The following is a 24,971-nucleotide window of genomic DNA, read 5'->3' on the forward strand; positions in this document are numbered from 1 at the left end:
ATCTACAAGTCCCCATAAGGCTCTGTGACAGCAGTTCCAAACAGAAATAGTTCACTCTTCATCCACAATTTTTCTGATTTTGAATTTCTGCCAACAAATTGAAATTTTCTGTGAAAAATTCAAACAGCTCTATTCAGAACTCAATACTCCAAAGTTCACTGTTCTATAGATTCCCCAAGGGAGGAATATGGATTACATCATGTAATCTATCTATTTTCTAACTTCACAAATGAAGTAGTGTTTTGTAGAATTACAGTAAAGGAAATCTATCTGCATGAGAACAAAGCATACAACTAACAGTCACCAAAACACTCTATCTTGCATTCCTTACTTAGGCAAGACTCCCTTTGAAATGCCAACTGGGCTCCTAGTACAACTGCATTTACGTGTTCAAAGACAGATTTTAAAAGGGCTAAGGTAAATTTCTACCCTGGTTTTAAATAGGTAGCAGTGTCTATTACACAGGATTTGAGAAGGTTCAATAGCAGGAGAAAATAGCTACTAGGAAGAGAGAAAACCAAAGTGTCTTTTCCCGTTTTGGTCTATAGGTAGGCTCCTGATCCTGCAAAGACTTATGCACATGCTTAGCTAGACACACATGGTGAGCAGTCTTATTAACTTCAATGGATCTACTCCTAGTGTGTATAGTTAAGCATGTGCATAAGTCTTTTCAAGATCAGGGCCTTAGTCATTAATAACTCTGGAGTTGTTTTATAGACATTTCATCCAGGAGTCAAACTCAGCCTAAGCAGAAACCTTTCCGGGAAATCTGGTAAAAAGATTGATGAAAATTAAAAATCTACTTAGTCGAGCTGAAGTAACCAATATGTGATTAATACTTTCCAATTATATTTCAGTACAGTACATTGCTGAATTTGTTATTACCTGCACTCTTAACACTCCATCTGCAGTGTTAAATCCATCTGTTGCTGGAAATATGACTATATCTTCAAGGGTTTCTGAATCATCATGCTGGTACCTTTTAACATAATTATAATGAAAAGTGATATTCATTAAGTAGTGAATATTAGAAACCTATAAATAGAAGGTGGGGGGAAGGACTAAGGTCTAGCAATGCCCACCACTTACAAATGATCCTGTGACATGCTTCTGTTTAATCTTAGCATATTGGTCTAGAGCCTCAGCCAGCATAAAACAGCATCACTCCATTGGATTCAGTGAAGTTACACTGATTTATGCCAGCTGAGGATCTGGATCATGATAATTATTCAGTGGTTCAGAGGTAAGCGACAGAGATGAGTCCATGACATGAATCACAATTGTCTTCACTAGTGAATATAAACAAAGAAAAAATCCCATGTGTGCATAATTGTGAAAATGTCTTGCATGACATGACATGATGTAAAAGACATTTATGTCCTCACCTCTAATAGGTGAAGAACCCAATACCCCTAGTCATGTATATTTTTGGATAGTATTCAATTTAGATAGCCCTGTTTTCTAAATGTACTCTAAAATTAATGACAATGATTTTTTCCCAAAAAAATTCTATTGCAGAAACAGAACTATTGTTAATTCTTTTGAAACGGAAACATTATTTGCAATGCAGAAATTCTTTTTTTTTTTTTAAAGGTAGAATCCAAATGCATTACCTGACTTTGTAAGATTGCAAATCCTCAAGGGTAAACATATCTCCTTCCTGCATAATGAGTCCATACAGTTCAATGTGCCCATATTGAGGACGTTTCTTCAGCTGGATTCGAAGATCATCCCTGGTGTCCAAGTCTGACACCATTAGATTCTCCCCAGAGATGAAGAAACTGGCACCTTCCTCTGTTGTTAGATGATTGGTGAAAATCTAAAACAGTGATGAGCTCACAAAATGCACTGAGGCACTATAAGGAATAGCAAAATAATACACACAGGAAAATAATGAGTTTAACATGTCAGCAACTAACAAGTATTTCAAAGGCAGACTTTGGCATAGGAGTGTCTATATTGGATTTCCTACTGATCTGCAACCATTCTCAGTGCAGGTTCAGAGTCTGCCTCCCAGATTTCATCCACGCGTCTCACCAGAAAGAAACCCACCTGCATTGCCCCATGTTAACTTTCAGATGCTGCTATCACACCACATGGATGTGGGGAAGGTAGTACTGGTTCTGGTTATTGTTGCTGTCCTGTGACGGGGTGGAAACAGCTTTCAATGTTGTACCCACATAGAACCATGACAGCCCATCTCTGCTTTAGTCAGGTAAACACCACCTGTTTTAGTAATCAGATGAGACCTATACTTTTCTTGGAGAAGCATAGTTAGATATTAAAAACCAACTAAGCAAAAAAATATAGGCCATTTACCAGACAGTAGAGTAAGCGCCATAACTGAGCAGGAGGATATTGTGATCTACTTGTATTTCCTTGTATAGGAGGGAGGTTTGGGCAGAAGTGTCTTTAACCAATCTTTTCTTAACTGCAAAAAAGTGCATCTCAGTTTGATACAAGAGACAAGTGAACACATATGCAGGTGATCTTATTTAACTAGGTGGCTTACCCAACCCTGCTTGGAATCTGGATCAGCACATATTGTCCTCCTGTGCTTTCAAAGTCCCTCAAATAAGTTCTAAAACCCTCACAGAAGTACTAAACAGAGGCTCCTCTTCCTTTGCAGGCAGACAGGCTCAAAACACCCAAGGATTCCAAACACAAAGAAGCAGGGCTGGCTCCAGCTTTTTTGCCGCCCCAAGCGGCGAAGAAAAAAGATAATAATAATTAAAAAAAAAAGATAAAGCCGTGAATGGCGGCACTTTGGAGGCAGCTCTACCACGCCACTTCATTCTTCGGCGGCAATTCAGTGGCCGGTCCTTCCCTCCAAGAGGGACCGAGGGACCCGCCGCCGAATTGCCGCTGAAGACCTGGACGTGCCACCCCTTTCCATTGGCCGCCCCAAGCACCTGCTTCCTGCGCTGGTGCCTGGAGCCGGCCCTGCAAAGAAGCCTCCATACACAAACCTACAGTCCAACAATGAAACAAAAACATCAATAACCACCGGGATGTATTCGCTTTGTGTGTACGAGTAGGGGTGCTGCTGCCCTGTAGTGGCTCATCCATGGAGATGATAAAGTGACTTACCACTAATTTCAGCTATAGGAGTTCTCCTTACGCTCAGCGGCGGAGGCCTGTATGTTTAGAACTGAATCACCTAAGTTCTACTCCCAGCTCCCTACACGTGTGTAATTGCATCTGCTGTCTGCAGCATGTGGATGTGTCGTACCACAGAAACTCACAACCATCTCCACAGCAAACTAACAGCAACTCAGCAAAATAAAAGACAAGGAGACAAAGCCATTCTCAAGGAAGTAGACGGGAAGAGAGCATGTCAGAGAGACGAGGTCAATGAGGAATGTGTGGTCGCAGATAACAACATCATTCATTCCTCTGGAAGGCTTTTGGGCTTGACATTCACATCAGTAGGATTCACAGGTCCCAAGAGTCCCTGTTTTAGAGCTTAACAGTACTGCCAAAATCTACTTGGCATGAGTTACCTCCTCTGAAAAGCTTGTACTAAAAAGTTTGCAAGTCTACTCAATAGCACTATAGCTTGATGAAAGGTAGTTAGCACTAGCAGGTGAGTCATAATATTTCTGACCTGGTGCTGTGAATCAAACAGCAGGAAGAAAACCAATTTAACAACATGTTTGTTTCCATCACGTTGCTCATAAAATACTGCCCACTTCAGTGAGTAAAACCATAGACAGGTAATGTAAAAATGTTTAGAGCCTCTCTCTCTTCTCCTCAAACTCCAACTAGAATGAAAAGCTTTCTCTATCTGCCTGCCTGAGAAAAGTTTGCTGCCTCTACATCCCTATAAACAAATACTGGGACAGCACAGGGGCTACAGAAAAGCACTGACTATTCACTGAGATATAAGGAAGCTTATGAAGAAAAGTAACTTTCCCTTAGGAGGAGGAGAGCTTTCCCCCTTGCTTCAATAACAGACAAAGCAACTAAGGAAGGGTTAGATGCATTTGCTCAGAGATCTTTGAGTCATAACTTAAGCTGCTAAAAGTTATGTCCTAGTACTCTATCAAAGAGGCTTTTCTAATGGACATGAACCTTTTTCTTTGCACTGTGGCGGTTTTCAGGGCTTATCGATGGCTGTAAGGTGTGACAAAGTCAGTCCTGACACAGATATAAGAGAGTGGTTTTGGGTTTTTTTTTTAACTGGAAAAAAATCCTTTATTTTAGTCTCTGAAACACAACATTCCTCTTCATTAAGTCAAGTGGAGTAGGTATGAACTGTCGCCTCTTCATTAGAGGAAATCAGAAATGGTAGTCACATCAGGCTTGCCATCAAGCTGCAGCATGCAGATCAGCATAATCGCCTTGCTTCATGCTTAGATTCCAGCAGCATCAGGACACCCCCCTCACGGACAGGCCTCTTTACGTTCTGGATGATGGATCTACTGGTGTCGTCCATGAATTCAACACGAACCTGGGTGCACTGGCCCTGCGAGCTCGGCTGGCCCAGCACCTTGGTGACCTGGGCCAGTTTGATGGGGTGCATGCGGCTCGTATCCATGGCAGCTGCTCTGGTTGGTGGAGGGCAGATATATCAGCTCTAGAATGGTGAAGGCCCTGTGACCTATGAATGGAAAAAAGGTTACCTCAGGATAATCAGAGACACCTGAGTCCAGTTAAGTGACCTTTCAAAACCCCTCTTCGGGTGAGAGAAAGGAAGGGAGAGATATGAGAGAAGCTGCAGCAGAGGCACTGGCAGCAGGAAGGAAAGGCTTGTCCTGGTGGAAGGCTGTCTCTCCTCCCTATAGGGAAAGAAAATTAACAGCTGCTTGGGGTAGGTCTGGCAACTAGGAGCCAGCATAGTAAGGTAACGCCATGGAGAGGGGGCAGGGGAAAGTATTTCTGTTTGCATTGTGAGGTTGTTTGTTTGTTTGTTTGTTATTTTTGGGGTGTGGGGGGGTTGTTTTGCTTAAGATAACGCCTTGGGATAACCCTGTGGCCAATCATGTAAATAGGGGGAAATAAAGCCAGAGTGAAGACTGATTTATTCCATGCCCCCACTGCCCAAGGGAGAAATGCTGAGGCCGCTAAGGTAAAGGTGGTGTCCTGCCACAAAGGGCATAGTTAGATAAAGGAGACAGAGATCAGAGAATGGCCCCAAGCACAAATGCATATTAGATAACTGTATTAGTTTTAAAGCATAGGGGCCTGAAGTAAAAACTCAAAGAAAAAGCAGCAATGAAAGTGACTAAGCTTTAATTAATTAAACTTAATGTTTATTTTCTTCTGGAAGGACCTCAATTCATAGGAAGAAGTCAGGCAACAATTGTGTGGGGCAAAGGAATGTATCCCCATAAAATAAGCAAAGAAATAATTGACTGACTGGTTTGAATATTTGAAGCACCACGATCAAAAGCCAGCACACACTTGAATAATCATCCTTTTTGTCATAGATTCAAATCCCTCAACTCTCCTGTTTACTCTAGAGCTGTACAGTGGAAAGTCATTAGGAAGGCATCATGTCGACAGATAATTAGGATACTAGATAAATACCTCAGGTGCTTCATCATCCACAGGCATCACTGTGATGTTAAAGTTGAGTCCAGCCACTACTCTTCCCTGCTGGTCACTAACAGAAAACTCAAACTGTTCAAACAGCGGGTCAGGACCACTCTCTCTCTCTCTGGGGGCATGTACACCACTTTTAAATGTGTTACAGCATGCTGTGGGAAACAGACATGACAGTATCACATAGACCTCACAAGTTTAATTTCCTGAGTTATGGATGAAGAACATAATGTGAGATGTGGCACTGGTGAAAACCACTGCAGCCTGACTCATCTGGCATATTCATCCATAAATCAACCTCTTACTGTCATCAAAATGAATGCAACCAAGCAGTTCTTCTGGCAAGACCCTCTTGATGTACATATACAGCAGAGCATTTGCATGTTTTTGAAACATTATTAAGAAGGAAACCACTCAGGATCATTGGGACTTATTGCAGCCATGCTGGGCCAAACTGATCCTTGGTGTGACTCCATTGAAACGAGGGAATTTGACCCACTGTGTGATCATAGAAACAATGAAAACATCATAATCGCAAAGGAGATTTAGGTGTCCAAATCCAACTGGAAGCATATAGGATCTGGGTGCTTATCTTTCCACATGTGCCTTTGAAAATCTTCCCCTAACTCCTACTTTAATCAAAAGATCTGATTTGGTAAAATGAGTGCCTTTAAAAAATATTATACACTTACCACCTGGAGTGAATTTACCCCAATATTTCTGAGTACACTGCATATAATATGGTTTAAGTAAATACCACCAAGTTGCAAAACTTTGTTTAGTAGCACCCAGTGTACCATTCATTACAGGTGAAATCCAGTCCTCTGCAGTTGGACAGCATCATGACTGGTCACGGTTTAAATCCCACTCAAAACAGCACCACATAATTTCTAGTAATATAAAAGATTCCAGTTGTTTACCTGAGTGAAAGATGTCAGCATAGAAATAGCAGGATCTTTTTTATAGCTCTTCATGCTGTCTGTGAAAATTAGCTTCACCACATCATAAATTCTGCAAGAGGGGGAAAATGTTAGATCTTTTCTCAATTGGCTTATAAAGTCTAATTTAGCCCGACAGTTTCATACATACCCGGGAGAAGAGGGAGAGAAACATGATTTAGTAACCATGTACATAAACTGATTATCTGGGGACTCGGTGTCTGTAAAGTGGAGGTGATTGTTTGTGATGTGTGCAATCTCAGTTTCTTTGACAACAAGTTGTCTTGTAGTCCCAGGAACTTCCTCTGGCAACTGGTCTTTCACCAGCATAACATGGATCATTACAGTCTACAAAAGAATTGAAAAATCTGGGGACATAGACCATGAAATCTGATCAGCAGCACCTAGAGAATTCTGCTCTGCTGCTAACAGTAAAACATGTTTGGAAATGAAAAATACAATTTTCCATTGATCTTGTGCTTTCCAAATACCTTGATATTTCTATTCATTTATTTTATTTGTGCAATCCTTCCAAAGAAAACATGGGAGGGAACTAATAGCTAAATCTTTAATTGTGCGCCTGATCTTTTTAATTCTGGTGCAAATCAGGAGTAACTCCATTGATTTCACTGCAGTAAAACTAATTTTCCACAAGTATGAGATGAGAATCAGGCTCATGAAGTATAATGTTAGCTTTTAGCAAGACATTTGCTACATAAGTCCCAGCATCCACATAGTTCCTTGCTATGCAATATTATATCTTCTGGGATTCCTGCCCCCCGCCACAGCATGCTAGACCATTGTCAAAAAACTAGCCATACTCGCTTGAATATCTGAAAGGTTAGGAGGTTCCTGACTGTCAGATAAGATGAAATCAAATGAGTCTTGAAAAATCTCTCCTCCAAGATGGTGATAGTAAATGAGGCATGGAAGACATCTCTTTGCAAGAAGGTTGACACAGGAATACCTTGAAAATACAATAGATACAGCACAAATAGTTTTCAGAAAACAATCCTTGGCTTTTCTCCCCTTCCATTAACTAGTAGTCCCATCTCACCACAGTAGCATCCTAGTGTGTGGGGCATATACTGAGTATGTTTTTATAGCTGTTCCTTATCCTTAAAAAAAGCTCTCTCAAAAAGTTACTAGTTATTCAATTGTTGAGTAATCTGAGTTGACTGTTTCTTTCAGAGACCATCAGCATTCTACCTGGTCCATCTGGAAAGTGTGTCTTGATAATCTCTTCAGCACCGGGTGGCTTGGTTATCTTGCAGAGAATATAATCATCACTTGAGTCAAAATCAGACGACATCAACATATGCTTTTCTATGAGGACTGTCTTCCCTTCTGCCAGCTGAAAGACAATGTTGCTCATCAGGAATGGTGCACTGTCATCTTTAGGGAGGATGTTAATCGGAAACTTGTGCCTTCCATCAAAGATTCTGAAGATTGCATAGTCCTTGGTTGCGTCACTATCACCATGCTGAAAACGAACAACTCCATCTTTGTGATTTTTAACTGTGAATTTGAAGCCTTTGCCTCCTGTTATATAAATGCAGGATGAGAGTTACCATGTGCTGTTTCTATCAACATAAATCACCAACAAAGTTTTCACATCTGCGCAGCCATGACACAAAGCTTCTACTCCACTATGTAAGGGCTTGATCCAAAGCCTCTTGCAGTCAACAAGACCCTTTCCGTTCACTTCAATAGGTTTTAGACTAGGCCCAAAGTAGTAAAATGATAATGTTTTCCAGAGATACACTGTATTGTAATAATACTTACTGACCTTGATTGACAGTTTGGAAACCAGGAAGATCTGCACACTGCAAACAGACAAGGAAGCATGCATCTAGGAATCACTCGAACTCAAAGAACTGTTTTTTTAACAGCATTAATAGCTCCTCATAAATATTTTAAAACAGGTTCATGATTGTTAAACAGGCCCTTATTAGAGCAAAATGATACTTCAGCTATTACTGGACAAATCCATTTGCTTATCTGAAGTTTCCCAAAAATGAAGTATTAAAACCATAATAGTGTCCCTCCTCCCCCTGCCACACACACAGAACACTAACAAATTAAATGCTCTGAAGTCACTGTGAACAATAATCTCCCAGGAATCATTTTCCCTTATTATCTTTTTCCTCATCAACCCCTATGAAATGCTGCCTTGTCTGGTTTGGTCATCCATCTATTTTATATTTTAAACTCCTAGGATGGGGGGAGGAGCTTGGATCAGACTGAGGGCCCTTCAAAACAACTGGAAACCCAGCAGATCCAACCCAAGCATAGGGGAATCTTTAGGCAGAATTCAGCCACTGCAGCAGCTCCTACACCGCCTCCCCTCCAAGCCTCCATTGCAAAGGGTATTTCAGAGAGAAAGGGCATATGGCTGAGTATTTTTATTCCCCAGAAATTCCCAGCTGCTGAAACAGCCACCTGGAGTCTGTGGGAAACAGTGTAATATAAAGCAGCCTGAAAAGTACTGAGGTAACACTCAAGGAGTGAAAGTTGCCAACACTAATATCACAACAACAGAAGCAGAATAAAGGAAGGAGTATGTGTTCCTTCAGAGTAGCTCTGGTTGAAAATTTTCAGACAAAACAATAGTGTTAAGCAAGCCAGAGAGACTGCAGTGCATCACGGGAGATGTAATATGGCTCAGGTAGAAACGGAGATTAACATCAGTAGGGAACTAAATGTTTCATTTTGGGTCAACAAGCAGAAATGAAATATTTTGATTTGTGAATGTTAAAACATTGTGTTTCAATGGGAAGTTTCATTCTGAACCATAATTTTTCAAAACTTTTCATTGCACAATTTTTTTAATATTTTGATTTTTTTATTTAATTGAACATGAAGACCACGGATGAAACATCAGAATTTCCCATGGGACAGAAATTCCATGTTTCAATCAGCTCTACTCAAGAGACATTTGTGTCTAGAAATGCACTACGGGCATGTGTTTGAAAAGGTTCTATGAATTTAATGATGGATGTCTGGAAGCAAGTAACTGAAGCTTCAGGAGAGGCTGCATATGCATTGCTAACATCAGTTCTTCACAGTGAGATTATTGGGGAACCAGTGTTGCAAAATTTGAATTAGATCCAAATCTGAATTCTCTCAAATGTCAGGGATGTTCAGATCAGTAGTTCCAATTCAGGTGCATCTCTAAAATGAGGCCGTGCTTAAGAGTTTCAGAGAGCTGGAGGGATAGGTGAGTCAAGTAGTAATCACAAATCTTACAGATTCTTACAGTTTCAGGGAACTTTAGCTATTTTATCCAGAACATCTGAAAAAGAAACAAAATATCAAACCTGGCCCAAGGAAGCGGTTGGGGAATAGGAGGGTTGGTATTTTGTTCTGGGAAGCTCACTGTGAAAAGCAAAGTTAAGCAACCTGTTCAAAATTGAATAATCAGTTCATCAAGACAGTTCACACACCTTCATGCCCATCTGTGATACAGTGTACCTCGAACTGTGATCCATCCATGCTGTGGTTCTTCCACCAGCTGAACAGCATTAAGTTTATCATTGCCCACAATCTGAAGGGTACCCTAGGTAACTGGATATGACTGAACTTCCAATAAGTCAAGCCCTATAATGTACACATATCAGCATAACAGTTTAAGGGTAGATCATAAGGATTTGGAAGACTGTTCTTAAAATATTATTCAGCAGGTGGTACAGCAAAATTACTGGGGGCTAAATCCTCCCTCTTGGACCCAGCTTAAACAGCTGGGCTTGGTGAAGGGAGATTCTATGGGATTGTAAAGAGAGGAATAGTCATTTCCCCAAGTTGCTGTGCAGATCTGCTGAGACTGCAGTAATCACCCTGTGCCTCATGCCCAGAGTGAACAGATGGTGGGTCCACTTCCCCAATACCCCACTGCACAAGAACACAGAAGGAACCTTTTCAGAGTCAGAATCTGCAGTGTGTGCAAAACCCCCTGCATAAGCTCCCATTCTATCCAGTCTGTCTGCTGCACGTCAGAATTGCACACAATTTGCTGCATTTAAGTCCTCCCTGGCACAGAAGGAGAGGGCAAGATTTGCCCTTAGGAACAAGAACACCAATTCAGAAGAAACGGAGTCAGCTCAAACCTTTGCTCAGTCAAACCAAACTTGCAGAATTTGCAAGCTTCAATACATATCTCAAATTTGTGTTCTCAAATCCTGAATTTCCTTATCCTGCCCAGGACAGGATAGAAAAATCAGGTAATAGTGCTGGAAAGAATGTTTTTAAAGTGTTCTCAATAAGAAATAAAGGAAAGTACTGAAAACCTTGCAAGAAAGCGTGTCCTCATGAGATTTCCAGCTTACGTTTAGTAAAGCATACTTTATATCATGCCTTAACTGTGTTAACATTAATGTATCTGTATTGTACCTTTGGCATCTTCTTTAGGCTGAACAGCTTTTGCTAAGAGGAGGAGATCTTTTATTAATATATATGTTTCTGTTGGAAACTTTGTAAGTGCAGGGTTCACTAGAACTGTGTTAATTACCAGGTAAAAAAAGATTGCAACACTAAAACAGGCAAGCTGAGTGATTACATAGTCCAGAAGATTGTCAGATATTAGTGATCTGTTGTACTGCAGCCTGGAGCCTTACAATTCTGTTTGGCCTGGAGGAGAATTGCTTGTCTGCGGGATGAAATCCACTAAGTAGCAGAGATCCTGTTTAAAAAAAAAAAAAAAAAAAGCTTCCTTCTTGCCAGACATGAGGAATTTCAAGGCTCCAGTATGGTAGGTGACTGTAAGGGCATATTATTAGAACTGGTAACTTTAACTACAGAAAGTCAACTTCACAGAGTAAGTGCAAACTGGAGTGAGGCACATTTATGTTCAGTAAATTCCAGCAGCATCTCATTTTACTTGAAACGTGCTTATCTTAACCACAGCATCTTTTGGTTTTTGTCCATCAGGAGTTTGAAGATTTGGCTATATCTAAAATAAGAAAAAACAAACAAACAGCAAAACCAAACCAAATTCTCCTCTTGCTTACAATGGTGTAACTCTACCAGTGGGATTACTCTGGATTTACACTAATGTAAGAGAAGGGATTCTGGATGCTTGTTTTTCTAGCATCTACCAGATATGTACAAGAAAATAAAATGAAATACAACGTAACAAAACTTAACTGTCTTAAAGGACAGATATAAAAAAATAAGGAGGCCCAATTTAAAAACAGACGGGGAGAGGGAAGGTAATTACAGAGCTATGAGTAGTTATTCTGTAGACCCACTGAGGAATCTACAGGACCATAGTGCTAGTCTCAACACCAGAGATGTGTCTGTAGCACAGATTGTTTACGGTACACGCCAAAGCATTGTGAATTCATACATTTAAACAACCTTGGACAAAAATTCCTCTTACCCATGTTCCATGCAACCCTTGGAGCACATCTTATTGAAAAATGGACCATGATAGGAGAACTGCTCATGAAGGCACTATCAATTGCTTGATACTCAACATAGCAAAACAAACACTCCATGAAAGATTAATGCAACATTTGGCAACTGGCAAGCTTGCTGTGGATGCAGGTACAGTAATTCTGACCAAGAGCACGCCAGGTCCATGCCTCACCTCATAGTTCTGTCTCTCAGAATGAGTGATGTTGGGTGGCTGATAGGCAATCTTCATGTCGTATAAATCCTGCCGAGTGAAAGATGTAATGGCCTTGGTGTGGTCCTCCAGATGGGTAATATACCCCTCTAGTGAGCATTTGGTAATGCTGAACACTAATCTGTCTTTTGGGGTTTCTCCAGCTTCAGCATCTAGAGCTGCTGTTGTAAGTGGGGTAAGAATAAACTGATCAATCTCCAAGATGAACATGGTTATAAATGCAGCTTGGGCCTGTGTATTTGGGATGGCTCCCTTTATCCCCACAGGAATCCAAACATTTTCTGTCTACAAACAAGAAAACCCAGTTAATCCCTTTGCAAACACTTCTGCAAGAGGAAATATATTTATATCCAGAAATATATATATTGCAAATAATTTTTGGGGACCCATCACCAGATTTAAAACAAAACAAACATTTTGTGAAGAAGGAAGTACTTCTTCACAAAATGCACGATCAACCTCTGGAACTCATTGCCAAGGGATACTGTGAAAGCCAAAACTATAACTGAGTTCACAAAAGAATTGATAAGTTAATGGAGTCTATCAATGGCTATTAGCTAAGATGGTCAAGGACACAACTCCATGCTGTAGGTGTCACTAAACCTCCAATTGCCAGAAGCTGGATGATAGGGGATGGATCACTCAATAATTGCCCTGTTCTATTAATTCCCTCTGTCCCAGCCACTGTTGGAAGAGAGGACACTGGGCTAGATGGACCATTGGTCTGATCCAGTATGGCCATTCTTATGTTCTTACCATAGTACCTGGGCTCTATTAAACAAAATGAAACAACTAATATAAAATTGACCATTAAATCCCTTTCAAACTTTGCCCAAAACTTTTCACACCTCCAACTAACAATACTCAATAACTGAAAAGCCTGAAAAGTAAGAAAAAGAAATCAGAAATGCACAATGCAACAATAATAAATTGGCACAGGCTCTCAAGAATTGCCAGCCAGAGCAAGTTCTAGAGCAAAGGACCTTCAAAAAGAATGCACAGCCACTCACCCTGGCCATGCCCCATAAAGGAGTCAACTTTATCTCCTTATCACATATCCTAAAGACTGCTGGAAGATCTAAAAGCAGCAAGGCAGTAGTCCACTGGATAGGGCATTCAGTTGGGAGTCTGGAAGCTTGGATTCTATTCCTACTTCTGTCACAGACCTGTTGTGTGATCTCAGGCAAATCATCTCCCCTGTCTTTGCTTCTGTTTCCTCTCCTACATTTTGTCAGTCTGGGTCATTTATTCTGTAAGCAGTTTGGGAACAGTCTCTTACTATGTGTTTGTATCATGCCTAGCAGAATGGGACCCTGATCTCAGCTGGAGCCTAGAGTGCTGCTGTAATACTACTACTAATAATAAATAATAATAATGGACAGCTGATCTCTTCCCGTGGTCATCAAATAAGTAAGTTGAGACTTGTGTCATACCTAGGTCTAAAGCAAGACCAATAGGATTCAAGGAAGCTAGAGAAATCAACATATAGCTTCAGTTAGGTCAACTTCCACCTTCTCGATTTTCTTCTTCAAAAGGGGAAATCTCTAGTCAGGGTGGACATGGCAAGATTGTTAATCTCAGAAGAGTGGGTGAAATCCTGGCCCTGTTGAAAACAGTGATTTTTTTGCCACTGAATTCAATGGGGCACAGATTTCACTCATAGCCATTGGCGCAACTATTGCTTGCGTTAGGGTGGTAGGCAATTTGACATGGAGAAGGAAGGCAGGCCTATCAATAACAGGCCAAGCATGCTCCATTTGCCTTTTTTTTAGCCATGCAAAAGTCAAACAAGAGGAGATATATTTTTACTGCCCAGTCCTATTAATGCTTCATACTTCCAGCCAGTGCTCACTCCTCCAGATAACTTGGCTTTTAGATGGGTAATACTTCCTCCTGTCCTTCCACCCCTTGGCTCCAGCAGCTTTTTCAAAATTTGCAAATGTGAATATTTGAGCAAAAGTGGCTTTTTCTCTTTTTGCAAATATTTGGTTAGCAAAATAATTCATTTAAAACCATTATTAAAATTGCTCCAGTTTCAGATGAGTTTTGTAAACTTGAAGCAGGCAATGTCAGAAATTGTGTGTGTGATGAAATCACTAATATTTCTATACATTGCACAGTCTCATTAAGACACTTCGAAATGTGAATCATGCCAGGGTAATGCCACTCGCAGGGAGGATGAAGCCTGTGACTTTCTACTCATGCCCAAGGGTGCACCCAAGTTAAGACCAATAATTCAATATGGCGCAGACATCCAGCTGGCAGTGTTTTATTGCTTTTCTGAGTGACTGTCAAAATCTGTTATCTGCTCTCACCTGTAATGGACATTGGCTCTTTTTGTCTCTGATCTCCACCTGGATGGGGATGTAATCCGTGTCAGGGGATAGGGGGCTGAGGTGTTGATATTGGAGTTGCATCTCCAGGAAATCTTCACAGTTGGTCTTTAGAATATACACTTCCTTTGATCCTGGCTGGCAGCCATTAAACTGTACATTTAAGTCAAACAAATCTTATGGCAATTATTGCATCACAATCTTTTGATTGGCCAATAATTTGTATGAATTTGTAATTTAGACTGTAAGCTCTTCGGAATAACTGTAGGTACTCTATACAGATGCCCAGATCTTGTACAGATTTAGGCATGTAAATAACTTTACCTATCTAAGTAGTCCCAAAGACTTCAATGGGACTACTCACGTGTAATAAATTAAGCACATCCATAGGTGTTTCAAGATTGGCACCTATGTTTGTACAGTACATAATACAATGGAATCCAGAACCTAACTAGGTCATCCACGTGCTACTGTAATTTATCAGAGGGGTAGCCGTGTTAGTCTGAATCTGTAAAAAGCAACAGAGGGTCCTGTGGCACCTTTAAGACTAACAGAAGTATTGGGAGCATAAGCTTTCGTGGGTAAGAACCTCACTTCTTCAGATGCAAGACTTCTTGCATCTGAAGAAGTGAGGTTCTTACCCACGAAAGCTTATGCTCCCAATACTTCTGTTAGTCTTAAAGGTGCCACAGGACCCTCTGTTGCTTTTTACTGTAATTTAGTTATTAAAGATTATTGAAATATGGGGAGATTCCCCCTATACAAAATTCCAATTTTTTGGTAGAAAATAAAAAACTGAAATATTTCAATTTGGAAATACCTCTTGCAGGGCCTATGGAAATTGTTGTTTGGGTGCCTCCTGCTCCCATTCTCCTGTCCTCCACCTCCCATGATGAACCACTGTGTCCCCTGTTGGAAAGGAGAGGTAATCCATCATGGGAATCACTGGTCAAGAGTTTTGAAATAAAATTTTCCACAAGCCCTAATCTTTAAATAATAATCCGAAACAGATAACCAAATACTGCATCCTACAGTATTTCAAAATGAAATTCTTCACACTGGTGAGAGGATTTGATCTGGGTCCTTCTGATCCTGTTATTTCTATCCTTTAGTTCTACTGTTATGCATTTTTGTAGAAAGAGTTAACCATTCACCAGCTTAAAAACACAAGAAAATAAAATGTGTGTTACTCTTATTTATTTTCTGTCAGTCTTCTACAAGAAGGGGAACACAGTTTGCCTTCATCTTTCTTCTATGTTCAGGACTGAATGATTCCTCAAACAACATTTTGTTTTTAAACAATTCTTACATCAATAAAACTACTTGGGATGCTGGCAAGATTACCTTGTCTCTGGAGAATTCTGCACTTGTTCTACGGCCCAAAGCCCCATTCACATAAACTCTGCTCTACAGATTTACTGCTTTTGCATGAGGAAATTTGGAAGATGCAGAGCAAAGTTGGAAAAGCTCCCACAGCACAACTTTATTTTTTTGTTAAGAATAATACAGCACATACATTTTTAACAAGATTTTAAATAAAAAGAAGCTCTCTCCGCCCCACTAAAAAAGTACTGTAGATGTATTGAATGTTTTAAAATTCATCACTTGTCCTTGCTCTCTAGTGTTTTTCAGAAGCTTGGGTACATTTCCACTCCGATGGGATCCTCTGCTACAATCTGGCCAAAAGCAGGAAGCAAGGTCTCAGAAGACGTGATCCTAATGGTGCAGACCATACCTAGCCCATCAGCATTGTACTTGAAAGTCAAGACACTTCTGTCCACTTGCTTAGATATGCCAAGAAACTCAGAAATGTCTAGAGAGCTTTTTCCAAACTGAGTAATACTTGATTTTGGATTTCTGATCTCTACATGAAGAACAAAAGTCTCTATAATGGTCTCCAGTTCAGTAAACCCAGATGTGAGAGATTTAATATTGTATTACATCCTATATAAAGAAATGCAATTTGTTTTAGCCATTTATATAGCGACCTACGAATGCATGTATTGTACAACTTTACTTTCAGCGAAATCTATATTGTAAATAGACAGTCAATAGGAAGTGAGGGTGCTCAGTGCCTCACAGAATCAAATTCTTAAAAATAATACTTTGGACTTGCATTATGGTCCAAATCCTCAGCTGCCACAAATCAATAAGTCGATTGCCCATCCCTATATCTCCCGTTGGGGGCAGGGCTTGTTACAGAGAAAAAGATGAGGCCACAGGATGGGTGTATAGGAGGAGGGGTGCAAATTGTGCAGTGAACATCAAAACTGTGAAGATGGCTCTTATAAAAGGGCTTTACTAAATGGATGGAGCAGTAAAAAATAAGTAAAGCATCGACAAATCTCTCCAGTGCAGCACAGCAGCTACCTGGGAGAGTGCAGCCGTTGCTCTGCACCGGGCAGCATCCTAGGCACTGTGGCCAGAAGAGGAGAGACTCCGACCCCGCCCCTTCATCTCCCTGATGGCCCCTTGCCCCTCCCCCAGGCAGTAGGGGAGGGGCATGAGACCCTTTGGACTCCCCCCCCCCCCAACCACTGTGCGTCTCTACGGGGAACACTGATTAATGTATCAGTCTAAGCTGGTCTCTCTATTGACTTCAGTTCAGATGAGCCTGCTCAGGAAGATGAGCCTGCTGAAGTTAATTGCAAATGGGCTTTGGTCGAGCTGATTTACATTTCAAACAACAGAAGCAATTGGTCAGAAGTCCATCTGCATTGTGATAGTTTTGATTCCCATGAGAAGGAGCACTTACCTGAGGTGCAAGTTTCCCCATTCTTTGTGTAACTAGCTCATTTAAAACCACCTCTACCTTACAAAGGTTCCTCTCTCCGGGGACATTAAAATGTAATTCATTATCAGTCACATACACCACCCGTCCCCTTTCAACACTGAAGTCTTTATTCACTAGGACAAGTTTTGCTGCTTCCCCATGTCCAAGATGCACCAGAAATATCAGAATATCCAACTTCAGAAAACTGCTCACAGCTTCCATCTTTTGGACTCAGCTATTTCCTTTTATAAGGCAAAGAAATCCAATGGATGAAAGTAATTAATTTCTGCAGTTACCAAAGCCTTTTTTGCTCAAGAGAGGCTTGAAAGCTCTTGCAGCTTTGCAGATATTAAAGAGCATTTTGCTTCCTGTTTTATTTCCAAAGTAAAAAAAAAATACAACCCATTTTCTCTCATACTGTTGTGGTTCCTTGCTCCATATCACCCAATTGCCCGACTGGCTACAGTTGAGTAGTTCACAGGTGTTGTTGGGTATTACAGCAGCATAGTTTGCAGTTCATTTGACAAGCGTTCAACAGATGGCGATCATTCCCCTGGTGTTCAAAGAGACTAAGGTCACTCTATAGGGAGAAGAAAGAGATGCTGAAGTGAAAAAGTAGCCTACAATAAAGTAAGAGAAATCATGAGATCTTTACCTCAGAAGCAGAAGGGAGACACAATAATGGAAATGCTAGCTTGATTCCAACAATATCCAAAGGGTTGGTTGGAGGGTTGGTTTCAAGAAAAAAAGTTAATACATGGAACATAATAATTATCACAGAGCATATTGCACAACCTGCCTGCAGCCTTTCTGTATATAGGATCACCATTATTTGGTACTGTGCTCCAAGGCCTATGCAACACTTTGGCCTGGTCTACATTATGACTTTAATTCGGATTTAGCAGCGTTAAATCGAATTAACCCTGCACACGTCCACACAACGAAGCCATTTATTTTGAAATAAAGGGCTCTTAAAATCGGTTTCTGTACTCCACCCCGACGAGCGGAGTAGCGCCAAAATCGATTTTGTCATTTCGAATTAGGGTTAGTGTGGCCGCAATTCGATGGTATTGGCCTCCGGGAGCTATCCCACAGTGCACCATTGTGATCGCTCTGGACAGCAATCTGAACTCAGATGCACTGGCCAGGTAGACAGGAAAAGCCCCGCGAACATTTGAATTTCATTTCCTGTTTGCCCAGCGTGGAGAGCACAGGTGACCACAGATAGCTCATCAGCACAGGTAACCATGCAGGCCGATAAGCGAAAAAGAGCACCAGCATGGACCGTATGGGAGGTACTGGATCTGATCGCTATATGGGGAGAGGATTCAGTGCTAGCAGAACTTCGTTCGAAAAGACGAAATGCCAAAACTTTTGAAAAAATCTCCAAGGGCATGATGGAGAGAGGCCACAATAGGGACTCGGATCAGTGCCTCGTGAAAGTCAAGGAGCTCAGACAAGCCTATCAAAAAACAAAGGAGGCAAACGGTCGCTCCGGGTCAGAGCCGCGGACATGCCGCTTCTACGCCGAGCTGCATGCAATTCTAGGGGGGGCCGCCACCACTACCCCACCTCTGACCGTGGATTCCGAAGCAGGGATGATCTCATCAGCTACACCTGAGGATTCTGCGGACGGGGAAGAGGAGGAGGAGGACGACGACGAGCTTGCGGAGAGCACCCAGCACTCCGTTCTCCCCAACAGCCAGGATCTTTTTCTCAGCCTGACTGAAGTACCCTCCCAACCCAGTATCCAAGACCACGACCCCATGGAAGGGACCTCAGGTGAGTTTACCTTTTAAAATATAAAACTTGTTTTAAAAGCAAGCATTTTTTAATGATTACTTTGCCCTGAGGACTTGGGATGCATTCGCGGCCAGTACAGCTACTGGAAAAGTCTGTTAACGTGTCTGGGGATGGAGCGGAAATCCTCCAGGGACATCTCCATGAAGCTCTCCTGGAGGTACTCCAAAAGCCTTGCCACAAGGTTTCTGGGCAGTGCAGCCTTATTCCGTCCTCCATGGTAGGACACTTGACCGCGCCATGCTTGCAGCAAGTAATCTGGTATCATTGCATGACAAAGCCTGGCAGCATATGGTCCCGGTGTTTGCTGGCATTCAAGCAACATCCATTCTTCATCTCGCTGTGTAATCCTCAGAAGAGTGATATCGCTCATGGTAACCTGGTTGAAATACGGGAATTTAATTAAGGGGACAGAGGTGGCCATTCCTACTGGGCTGTTTGCCTGTGGCTGAAAAGAAATCCTTCCCTGCAGTTAGCCAAGCGCGCGGGCGGGGGGGGGGGGGGAATTGGCCCAGAGCTTTTCGCGTTTGGCTAGCAGGGATCTTCCCTGATACCAGCCACGCGGTGGGGGGAGGGGTAAAGCGATCATCCCAGAGAATTCATGGCGGGGTGGGGGGGTGTTAGTTTGGTTCCTGCAGGGATCTTCCCTGATACCAGCCACGCGGTGGGGGGAGGGATAAAGCGATCATCCAGAGAATTGGATGGGGGGGGGGTTGAGTTTGTTTTCTGCTGCTGAAGGTTAACAGGAAAACCGCAGCACTCAACGGGCTTTGCTTGGTATGTGGGAAAGGAGGGCGCAGAAGCCAAAAGACAATGGCTTACCATGGCTGCATGCAAGCCGAATTCTGTTGCCCGGACCTGCGTCTGTGATCTCTAGCAGCAAAGCCACAGGCACTCAATATTAAGAGGCAAAATGCGACCTTGCACAGAAATCACATGTGCTATGTAATGTGAATAGTGTTGGTCACCGTGAAAGAGTATAAGCATTGTTCTGCAAAATGTATCTTTTAAAAAAATTCTCTCCTTTTTCCCCTCCCTCCAGCAGCTGCAAATTCTTCAAGCCTCCCTCCTCCGTCCCAAAGGCTATCTCAGATAAGGCGTCGGAAAAAGAAGACGCGAGACGATATGTTCGCAGAAATCATGGAATCCACCCACAGTGAAAGAGCTCATCTGAATGAGTGGAAGGACACGGTTTCAAAGTATAGGAAAGAAGCCAGTGAACGTGAGGACAGGAGGGACCAACGTGAGGACAGGAGGGACGCTCGAGATGAGAGGTGGCGGCAGGAAGATCAGAGGAGGCAGGATGCAACGCTGGGGCTGCTGCGTGAGCAAACAGACATGCTCCGGCGTCTGGTGGAGCTTCAGGAACAGCAGCAGGATAACAGAGTGCCGCTGTATAACCCCCCTCCCCCCTCACCATGTTCCATAGCCTCCTCACCCAGACGTGTAAGAACGTGGGGGGGGAGGCTCCGTACACCTTCCCATTCCACCCCAGTGGACAGCCCAAGCAAAAGGCTGTCATTTTTTTAACCTTTTTTTAGTGGCCTTTTCCTTCCCGCCGATTCTCCTTCCAAACCCCACACGGATTCCCTCCCTCTTTTTATAATCAATTAATAAAGAATAAATGATTTTTAAACGATAGTGACTTTATTTTGTTTGAAAGCAAGCTGGGGGAAGGGGAAGGGTGGGTTCCTTACAGAGAATGAGTCAATAAAGGGGGCGGGTTTTCATGAAGGAGAAACAAACAGAAATTTCACACTGTAGCCTGGCCAGTCATGAAACTGGTTTTCAAAGCTTCTCTGATGCACAGCGCTTCCTGGTGTGCTCTTCTAATCGCCCTGGTGTCTGGCTGCGCGTAATCAGCAGCCAGGCGATTTGCCTCAGCCTCCCACCCCGCCATAAAGGTCTCCCCCTTACTTTCACAGAGATTGTGGAGCACACAGCAAGCAGAAATAACAATGGGGATATTGGTTTGGCTGAGGTCTGAGCGAGTCAGTAACGATCGCCAGCGACCTTTTAAACGGCCAAATGCACATTCTACCACCATTCTGCACTTGCTCAGCCTGTAGTTGAACAGCTCCTGATTCCTGTCCAGGCTGCCTGTGTATGGCTTCATGAGCCATGGCATTAAGGGGTAGGCTGGGTCCCCAAGAATAACAATTGGCATTTCAACATCCCCAACGGTTATTTTCTGGTCCGGGAAGTAAGTCCCTTGCTGCAGCCTTTTAAACAGAGTAGTGTTCCTGAAGACACGAGCATCATGAACCCTTCCCGGCCAGCCCACATTGATGTTGGTGAAACGTCCCTTGTGATCCACAAGTGCTTGCAGCACCATTGAAAAGTACCCCTTGCAGTTTATGTACTGGGTACCCTGGTGCTCTGGTGCCAAGATAGGGATATGGGTTCCATCCATCGCCCCACCACAGTTAGGGAATCCCATTGCAGCAAAGCCATCCACTATGACCTGCACATTTCCCAGAGTCACTACCTTTCGTAGCAGCACCTCAGTGATTGCTTTGGCTACTTGCATCACAGCAGCCCCCACAGTAGATTTGCCCACTCCAAATTGATTCCCGACTGACTGGTAGCTGTCTGGCGTTGCAAGCTTCCACAGTGCTATCGCCACTCGCTTCTCAACTGTGAGGGCTGCTCTCATCTTGGTATTCTGGCGTTTCAGGGCAGGGGACAGCAAGTCACAAAGTTCCATGAAAGTGCCCTTACACATGCGAAAGTTTTGCAGCCACTGGGAATCGTCCCACACCTGCAACACTATGCGGTCCCACCAGTCTGTGCTTGTTTCCCAGGCCCAGAATCGGCGTTCCATGGATAGAACCTGCCCCATTAACAACATGATCTCCAAAGCACCGGGGCCTGCGGTTTGAGAGAATTCTGTGTCCATGTCCTCATCACGCTTGTCGCTGTGCTGCCGTCGCCACCGCCTCCTCGCCTCGTTTTTCTGGTCCTGGCTCAGCATAAACTGCACAAGAACGCGTGACATGTTTACAATGTTCATGACTGCTGTCTTGAGCTGAGCGGGCTCCATGCTTGCCGTGGTATGGAGTCTGCAGTGTTCACCCAGGAAAAAAGGCGCAAAAGGGTTGTCTGCCATCCGTTGCTTTCATGGAGGGAGGGAGGGGTGAGGCTGTACCCAGAACCACCTGCGACAATGTTTTTTGCCCCATCAGGCACTGGGATCTCAACCCAGAATTCCAATGGGCGGGGGAGACTGCGGGAACTATGGGATAGCTACCCACAGTGCAATGCTCCAGAAATCGACGCTAGCCCCGGTACATGGACGCACACCGCCGAATTAATGTGCTTAGTGTGGCCGTATACATTCAACTTTATACAATCTGTTTCCCAAATTCAAATTATATAAATTCGGATTAATCCTGTAGTGTAGACATACCCTTTGTGATAGACCCAGACCAGTTGGGAACAGCAGAGTAGCAGAAGGGAGATATACTGGCCACTGGATAAGTAGTTTTCTGTTCCCTGAGTGACCAGAGCAGGGGCTGCTCCAGGCTAATAGACCACCTGACTCCAATTAACCTGCTAAGAGTCAGGTGAGGCAGTTAAGCACCTGACTCTAATTAAGGCCCCCCTGATGCTATAAAAGGGCTCACTCCAGTCAAGCCAGGGGGAGCCAGAGGAGAGGACGTGTGTGTGAGGAACTGGGAGCAAGAGGTGTGCAAGAAGCTGAGAGTGAGTAGGTGTACTGCTGGAGGACGGAGAAGTACAAGCGTTATCAGACATCAGGAGGAAGGTCCGGTGGTGAGGACAAAGAAGGTGTTGGGAGGAGGCCATGGGGAAGTAGCCCTGGGAGTTGTAGGTGTCATGCAACTGTACCAGGAGGCACTCTAGACAGCTGTAGTCCACAGGGCCCTGGGCTGGAACCCGGAGTAGAGGGCCGGCCCGGGTTCCCCCCATACCTCCCAACTCCTGATCCAACACAGGAGGAATTGACCTGGACTATAGCTTCTACCAGAGGGGAAGGTCTCTGGACTGTTTCCTGACCCACAGGGTGAATCTGTGAAGCGAGCAAATCCGCAAATAAGCGCAGGACCCACCAAGGTAGAGGAGGAACTTTGTCACAACTTATATAGTGTTTAAATGGTACATAAACCGTCTGCACAGGGGTGAATTTCACCCCAAATGTGGCCAAACTAGTCCACTATAAAAGTAACAGCTCTCCCATTGAATTTATTATAGTCCTTTAGATAAGTGTATCCTAGCTTTTAAGACTGCTCTCTATCTAGAGGTTCTTTATAGGTGGGGCTTGTCGACATGGGGATGCTCAGTAAAGTTAATCCAAATTAACTAAAATATGTGAATTACAACTGGATTAATTAAACTGCATTAAACTCCTGTGTGGAGACTCTCATTCAGAACTGAAGTGGCCTTAATTTGGTATGCCTTAATTAACAAAGCTAAACTAAACTGAGACCACTTCAGTGTCAAATAAGTGTGTTCACATAAGAGTTTAACGCAGTTAAACTAATCCAGTAGTAAATCACATCTTTTTGTTAATTTGGATTAACTTCAGTGAGTGTCTCCATGTAGACAGCTCTAAAAATGCTACACTTCAGTTCCCATCTTCATTCTGAGTACATTCCAAACAACCCATCTGTGTCATGTACCTCCATACAAAGTGGGGCTAATAATGCATAACCATTTTCGTAAAGTGCTTAAAAGTCCTAGATAAGTGCTAAGCTTTGTTAATTATAGTGTGAGCTAGTGGTTATAGCATCAGTCTAGGACTCAAGCCTCCTTGATTCTATTCCTAACTATTACTGAACCCAGTGTGTAACTTAAAGTAACTTAAAGACAAATAGAGTTACAAAGAGACACCATATAAACGGTGCTAATTGCCTTAGCCATCGGAGCATCCTTTCTTTGATTTACAAACTAAAATTCATAAAATTCTAAAAAGGATCTCTAAATAAATGTTCATGTCCTGACCCCAAAATAATTCAGGGGGCCACTCAAAGCTTGACAAGACCTCTTATGTTGTGCCCCAAAGATCAGTAATCTCTGGCTCTTGTGATCCACCGGAGAAATGTTAGGCTTTCTACTGACAACACCCCACTGCCATTTTCTGAGTGTTCAGATGTTGGAACTGCCAGCAGGAGTGGTACAGCAGATCATAACCATTTTAATAGACTCTCTCAGATATGGGACTTCACACATCATAACACCACCTTGAACTGCACTTGGAAACAACACATAGCTAGTGCCGACTAAGGAGCACTGGTGTTATATGCTCATTAGTACCCACCCCCATTCAAGAAATGAGTCACCAAATTCTAAACCAAGTGACGCTTCTATGTGCAGCACCACAAAGCGAGCATGATAGTAACGTAGTCTTGAGGTTACAAAAGCATGAATTACTGGACTGAAGTCCTAAACAGAAAGAAATGGTAAAGCCACCCGCCACGCTGCATCATTTTGTGACAGCCTCAACCCAGACTGAAATTCATGCCTGCAATTTTGCACCATGCAACTTTTGGCATGTTCAAAGCCATGTTCGCACATGTACATTGGGTAAGTATATGAGCAGTTCAGAGACCACATTCGAAACTGTAGCCCACTGGCAAGTGCAAAGAAATTTTTTTCCAAACAATTAAATCTCAGAGCTGTGGAGGTTTAACAAAGCCTGTTTTCTGTGTTCATGTATTTTATTAACAAAAGCCTGTTTTCTAGTTCATGCCAAGATCTATCATACAAACATGCACGTTTACAAGGAAGTTGTATTTAATTTAATGTGTGTTTTGAATCTTCAGTTAAAAAAAAAAAGGCCTTCAAAGTTGGCAATGTCCCTTCATTTCAGCTGTATATGCTTCCATTAAGAAGTCGCTACTAAAGGAAATTATTTTTCCATTTGACAGAGGAAAAGTTAGGTCTGTGCAAAATGCATGAGTGAAATTCATCCCCAGACAGAAGGACGAACAAGC

The 24,971-nt window shown here is 42.7% G+C and overlaps 1 protein-coding gene and 1 pseudogene across 1 annotated transcript; both read right to left on the reverse strand.

Annotated features, from left to right (window-relative positions):
- Positions 1-17,439, reverse strand: part of LOC135882398 (FRAS1-related extracellular matrix protein 1-like) — an 86,254-nt pseudogene extending 68,815 nt beyond the window's left edge.
- Positions 4,164-4,542, reverse strand: LOC135882695 (small ribosomal subunit protein eS28-like). The gene has a single exon (XM_065409681.1). The coding sequence runs from the start codon at positions 4,538-4,540 to the stop codon at positions 4,331-4,333; it is 210 nt and encodes a 69-aa protein (XP_065265753.1). The 5' UTR covers positions 4,541-4,542; the 3' UTR covers positions 4,164-4,330.
- Positions 17,440-24,971: the final 7,532 nt, after the last annotated feature.

The sequence above is a fragment of the Emys orbicularis genome, chromosome 8 (genome assembly GCF_028017835.1).
Source record: "Emys orbicularis isolate rEmyOrb1 chromosome 8, rEmyOrb1.hap1, whole genome shotgun sequence".
In the NCBI taxonomy this organism is placed as follows: domain Eukaryota; kingdom Metazoa; phylum Chordata; order Testudines; family Emydidae; genus Emys; species Emys orbicularis.

Bases quoted from the DNA above. Each gene is read 5' to 3' on its own strand.
- LOC135882695 (XM_065409681.1), bottom strand. From the start codon at position 4,540: ATGGATACGAGCCGCATGCACCCCATCAAACTGGCCCAGGTCACCAAG.